The sequence below is a fragment of the Fringilla coelebs genome (genome assembly GCF_963513975.1).
Source record: "Fringilla coelebs genome assembly, chromosome: 6".
Taxonomy (NCBI): domain Eukaryota; kingdom Metazoa; phylum Chordata; class Aves; order Passeriformes; family Fringillidae; genus Fringilla; species Fringilla coelebs.
Genome location: NC_140034.1, coordinates 14392273 through 14399165, shown reverse-complemented (window position 1 = coordinate 14399165; position 6893 = coordinate 14392273). Strand labels below are relative to the sequence as shown.

General features: G+C 42.2%; 1 protein-coding gene across 1 annotated transcript; it reads left to right on the top strand.

The window, feature by feature from the left end:
* Nucleotides 1–1092, top strand: BDKRB1 (bradykinin receptor B1; the record flags this gene model as incomplete). Its single annotated transcript, XM_084207967.1, has 1 exon — nt 1–1092. The coding sequence occupies one exon, from the start codon at nt 1–3 to the stop codon at nt 1090–1092; it is 1092 nt and encodes a 363-aa protein (XP_084064093.1).
* Between the last annotated feature and the right edge of the window lie 5801 nt (nt 1093–6893).

Sequence of the window (6893 nt, the reverse complement as noted above, 5' to 3'; positions counted from 1 at the left end):
ATGACTGAAACTCCTCTACTGAATATTCCCTCCTCAAACCAGAGTGGAAATCTGAGCAACTCAACTGTTTGCCCAGACTTGGATGACTGGTGGGACATCGTGTACTATATAGGGCCCAAGTACATCAACACTGTCTGCGTTATTGGGATGCTTGGAAATGTGTTTGTTCTCGCCACTTATTCACTGCACAAGGGCCCCCTGAAGAAAGCTGAAATCTACCTTATGAACCTGGCTATTGCTGACCTTATCTTCCTCATGTGCCTCCCTTTCTGGGCAGAGAACATCAGTAATGAGTTCAACTGGCCCTTTGGCAGTTTCCTGTGCCGCAGCATCAGCGCCTCCATCACCCTGAACATGTACACCAGCATCTACCTGCTCGTGGCCGTCAGCGTGGATCGCTACCTGACTTTTGTCCACACCCTGAACCACAGAGAGATATGGAGCAAATCTGTCACCAAAGGGATCTGCTTGCTCATCTGGTTCTTTTGCATCCTCCTCAGCATCCCAGCTTTCACCTTCCGGGCCGTGAAACACTTTCCCCAGTGGAATATTTCAGCCTGCACTTTGGACTTCCCCACCCCAGCTATTTCGTGGGAAATAGCTGACAACCTGGTGGGCAACGTGGTGGGGTTTCTGCTGCCATCCACAGCAATCATCTTCCTCAATTTCTCCACCATTAGGTCCCTACAAAAAACAGCAAAAGAACGAAAAGCACTCAGAGCAAAGGGTTGCAAGAGGCACAGAGGCACAAAGGCGACCCGGCTGATCTTCACTGTGGTACTGATGTTTCTTTTCTGCTGGACTCCTCACCATTTTTTTGTATTCCTTGATATATTATACCATACAGAAGTGACAAAAGGCTGCTTCTGGGGGGAACTGATCAACTTTGGGGAGCAGTTTTCTTATATGCTGGCTATCACCAACAGCTGCATTAACCCCGTGATTTATGTCTTTGTTGGGAAATACTTCAGGCAAAAGGCTTTAGAAGTTTTTTCACAGTTTATTCCCTGTGGATTTCCTTTGAGATGGGTATCTTTCAAAGAAATGTCTTCAAATTTCAACATGTTTCCATTCAAGAGTAGTTTAACATAATGGTTCTCAGTTCCTCTTCATTTTGATATTGTAACTTATTTTAAGCCACAGCAAATGGCATTAAAAATTAATATGAAACATTCTGATCTGGCCTCACAGACCAAGCTAATTATCTGTTAAAGTAAATCACTTGATTGATTGCTTATTTTTTCCTCAGGCTGCTGAATATTTTGCTGCCTTATATCTGTGATGACAGCTACTATACCACCTATAACACTATTCAAAAAATTACAACAGAGCAAATATGAGCTTACTCTTTGGCTGATAAATGCATTTAAGCAGGTATGGGATAACTTTGGTTATTTTGAACAATATTTTCACTGATTTGCATTTTCACAGTAAGATGTAGAAATTTTTTTGGTACACCTTAATTATGTGCAGCGCATAACTATTTTACAAGAGGATGTAACACAAAGAAAGTGTACATAAATTGTAAAAAAAGCAACGCAGTAGCCTCCTCAGAACCTGACTTTTGCTGATCCAGTAAAGTATTACAAAATTGCTCATAAAGTACTGTGAAGAACCTTTTTATTTTTTATATGTGAATATATCTGTGAAGGCCATTGATACTGTATTATTTTGAGGCAAATCCTTAGGTACATATTTATGGTTTTATGAACCAAAATTAATAAACTATGTAATATCTTATTTTGCTTCATAGTCTTGTTCTTTCTTATATTTACTTTCATGTTTTGTCTCTTTCCCCCTATTCCTTTGGGGAAGAGCAAATTTATAGTTTTTTGATTAAAAATCCTTGTTGCTACCAGAACGCAAACTCTTGTAGTAAAAAAAACTTCTTTTCCATCACAGCCACAATGGCAGAGTAGATGTAAAGAAACTGAGATCAAATTAGGGGTATGTACAGACATGGAAAAAGATTGTTCAGCCAGAGGATGCTGGTGCAGAAGGGAGCATCCAGACACATCAATTGTATAACAATTCATTGAACTCCTCACTGTAAAGCCTGTTCAGTTCAGCCTTTACAGTTACTCACTGTAACAGCCCCTCATTTTCTGCGGTTCTTTTGTGTTTCCACTTTGAATATGTAATTAACCTCTTATTTGATTATAGAAATCTGTCTGTTCAACTTCATTGCAATAAGATTGGTGTTAATTTTTAATTGTTCTTTCAAACGTTTCGAATCTGAACAGTGGAAGCCTTTTGAAGACTTTTTAAAAGTCTGCCTTCCTGCAATGGTCTTTTAAGAATTAAGGGTGGATAAAGGGATCAGGGAGGAAGAAGCTGTCCTAGGTTTACTACTCCACTGCTTTTGTAACAGATGTTTTTAAAATAAATATCAGGCTTAAACACCAGTAAAAACAACAGCATGTGAAGTCCCCTGACTCATCTGAAATCAAATTCCTAATTCCCATCTATTGTAAACTGTTGAATACTGCATCTATTTAATACATCCAGCTGAATCTTTAATTCAAAAAACTTCCAAACAGAGATATTTTCTGGGGAAAGGGAAGGCTGAAATATGAAAAAAGTGCAGAAAAAGAAGTTCCATTTTCTCACTACAGACGAGAACCTTTAAAGGGAAAAATATCTTGTCTCATCTAACACTTGTCCATGTTATTCAACATACAAATAAAGGGAAAAAACACTTCTTGAGTGTGGTGGTATATTTGGGCTATGACACAATAGATTGAAAATGAGTATGAAATCTGAATTTAATGGAAAACCTCCTGTTTCAATCCATGAGCAAGTGACAAGGGCTTTCATGAAAGCACTGCTTCTTTTACAAATGCTCAACTGTCAGGAAAAACATCTGCAGTTTAAACACTGCTTTAAACCTTAACAGAGTCTTGCAAATCAATAGATTTACTCTCCAGCATGAATGTCTGTAAATGTATGCATTTCTGACTGTGTGTTAGGGTCTGGTGCTCACTAGGGGCCACTTTGCTGAGCTGTGCCCAGGAAGGCTCTGGTGACAGGCACGGGGATGCTCCTGGGCTGGCAGCTGGCCAGGGTATTGCTGCTGTTTCTGTGCTGCTGTGCTGGAACCAGCGTGATCCTGAGTTGGGGGGATGTGGCTGAGCCTGTGACGGAGCAGAGATTCCCCTGCAGCCCTCGGAGGACGCGGGGCTGGAGCAGGTGGATGCCTGAAGGAGAACGTGGTGTGACCCTGTGAGAAGCCTCTGCTGGAGGAGGTTTTATGGCAGGAGCTGTGACCTCGTGGGGGACCCACACTGGAGCAGTTCATGAAAAACAGCAGCCCTTGAGAAGGGCCCACAGTGAAGAAGTTCAAAGAGGTCTGTTTCATGTGGGTGGGAACCTCTGCTGGAGCAGGGAAAGCAGAGATTCTATTCCAGCCCATGGTGAAGCAGTGTGCCCTGCAGCCCATGGAGGAGGAGGATGATGTAGACTCGTCGCTGTTGAGTAAGAAATGACACAGACTCACCAGAAGGCTGATGGGCATAATGCACCATTTATTTCAGAATGCTCCTTTTCATAAGTTGTTCCAATCCAGGTGAACTTGACTGGTCATTTAGTTAATACATTTCACCTGATTGGCTAATTAACAAGACACCCTCCTTATAAACAATCTTTGAGAAAAACAAGAAAACAGAGAGTAGGAAAACACCTGCAGGCTGTTTATAACAATAATCTATGATCCTTTACCTTTAACTCCCTAAAGTCTCTCAGGCCAGTTCTAGGAAAATTTATCTCGTTTTCTCACTCTGTGACCAGGCTGTCACATCCACACAGACTATATTAATGATGGACTTCAGGGGGAACCCCTTGTTGCAGCCAGGCTGGGGACAAGAGGAGGAGTTCCTTGCAATGTTAAAACAGAAAACCTGGCCCAAAAAGGGGCTGAGGGTGTAGATTGTAATGGATGTGCCTTTAAATTGCTGTTAGCTGTGATTTGAGTTGCATGTTACAGGAATTAGTATGGTAGAAACCCATATCAATGGAGGAGAGGCCTTACAAGAAGAAGTTTAAGTGCATCAGTGACCAGACCTGAGCTGGCTTTGGTGCCCAGTAACTCCATAAATGCACCACCACTCCTGGACTGAGTGACCACCAGAACAGATGGAGCCTGAAGTCACGGACCAAACGGACTCAAAGGATGCTTTATAAATATTTATAGACATTTTATGAATGTTTTCTAGGGGTGGTCCATTGGCTAAAGAAATTACTTCTGTGCATTGTATCAAAGGATGGGAAGAAGAGTGATGGTGGTTAATGGAGTTGTATCAAATAGTGTGGGACCTGGGCATGATGAAAATGGTATGGAATGAGCGATGGAACATGCTGGTTTGGGCTGGGGTAGAATTAATTTTCTTCACAGTGGCTAGTATGGAGCTGTGTTTTGGATTTGTGCTGAACACAGGGTTAATAATATAGAGATGTTTTTGTTCTAGCTGAGCAAGGCTTACACAGACAAGACTTTTCTGTATTCCATGCTGCCACACTGGAGAGAAGGCTTGAAATTGGAAGGAGAGACAGCCAGGCTAGGTGACCCAAACTGACCAAAGGGATATTCCAGACCAGATGACATCATGCTCAGTATGTAAAATGGAAGGAAGAAGGAAGCAAAGGGAGGAGGGGACATTTGGTGTGATGCCATTTGTCTTTCCAAGGATCTGTTATATGTGATGGGGCTCTGCTCTCCTGGAGGTGGCTGAACACCTGCCTGCCCATGGGAAGCAGTGAATTTATTGCTTATTTTGCTTTGTTTGTGTGCCTTTTGTTTTCCCTATTAAACTGTCTTTATCTCAACACATCCATTTTCCAGCTTTGACCCTTTTGATTCTATCCCAGATCCCTCTGGTGGGGGAATGAGCAAGTGGCTGCATGGGGTTTGGCAGCTGGCTGGGGTTAATCTGAACAAACCTGACCCAGGAGTGCTGTGTTGTTTGTGCCTTGAAGATGTATATGAAAATAAAGAATGAACTTGAATTGCAGCAAGGAAATCTCAGGATAAGTGTTAATAAAAAGCTCCTGGTGAAGCCAGTGACAGGCTGCCTTGGACAGTACCCAGCACAGCAGCAACAGGACCCTCAGAGGCCACTTTAGACAGCAGTTTTTGGGGAAAATATCAACATCTCTGGTTCTGCCCCAGCACAAGGGAGTGTGTACCCCTCCACTGATTCTTTCTCTTGTGGTCAATAAATAAAGTTTCCTTGTTAGCCCTTTCTGGGCTCTTCACTGATCACCTCTCAGTCAGTACTGAAATGTCAGCTCTGTAGCACTAATACTGCCAGACTCCACTGCCCATGGCTTGCTCTTTTGAATAAGCATCATTTTTACCTTCTCTCACATAACTTCTCACACTCCTGATGAACATTGTCAAGAATTAATCACTAAAAAATTCTCTGCTGCAAAACTAATTCCTGCACCTTAAGAGCTTGCAAGTATAATTTAACCTGTTCTCATATGTCTATATTGAATTTATATTTTACTATTAATTTCTCAAGGACAAGGATTATCTTTGCACTATTTCTTCAGGCCTTGCTTAATACCCAGCCTGGTCTTAGTTTATCATACAAGGCTCCTAACACTAGTGTAATAAAGTAGCATTTAGGATTCACTGAAACACATCTCAGGAATAATGCAGCCTGGACTTTTACATTTGTAACATCAAAATATTTTGACAAGCCATTTCAATATTAAAAACTCTACCTGTAAATACAGATAGTTCTCATATTGGAGAACCTTCACCTTTAACAACAACAACAACACAAACACCATGAAACCCAGCTGATTGGTTTCTAAACCTGAAAATTAAAAAAAATACATTGGTCACCCAAAGAAAAGACTTCAGCATTTTCAGGGATTTATAGCCACATGGATTTATAACCTGCCAGGAGTCATCTTGCTGGGAAGAGGGCTGTTTGTCATCCCTGTCAAATCGTACCACATCAAGTAAATATGTTGAATCTTGGATGGAAAAAAAGCACTTGGCTCACAGGTCAGAAGTACTGCAGCTTTCAGCAGTGAAATCCTCACAGGCATGCTTACACCTCTGTGACAGAGTTTCACAGGAGACCTGGTCACAGAGCAACAGGAGCCACTCCACTGCCCATGGCTCAAGGTGGAGGGTGCCAAAGAACTGCTCATCATCCCAGTGAGCTCTTGGTGCACTCCCAGCAACAGGACAGGAACAAGGGACAACAGCTGCACCAAGGTGGCAGGACCAAAACAGTACTGGGAAATGGGTGGAGTTTAATGGAGAGCAGAGAAACATCTGATTGGAGACTGGGAGCCAAGAAACAGAGGGAAAGGCTGAGATGAGAGAAGAAATAACCCACCAGTGCCTCTGTCAGCATCTTCCCAATGCCAGAGTTTGGGGACAAGCAGGGAGGACACAGTGGCCAAAAGAAAACATTGAGAGAGCAGGGACTGGCTGGACCAGGGGACAGCAATGTGCTTGTGAAAGGGAAATGGCTTTGACAAGGAACTGGGACAGAGCTGGGACCTGGTGGCCAGAGCAAATTGTGAAAAAAGGGAAGAAGTAGATATCTCAGGACGGGACTTGGAATATTGCATTCCCTTAAAAAAACCCTGTCAGGACTGAAAAGACTAAAAGAAGTTAAAGAAATTTGAGTTTAGCAAATCAAACATCCAAGGGCCAGGAAATATTTGACCTTAGACTGTCCCTGGAATTTCAGTGTGGTCTCCTTCAGGGTATGAGTTATAATATGGTCTTATGACTAAGCTTTGAATTTCCAACACTGCAACTTCTCCACTTCTGAGTTAGCCTTATGTCACCCTGCCTTATGTAGGAGAGGAACACACTTACATAAACCAAACAATATCCTCAAGAAATTAAATCATCCATCCTGCATATT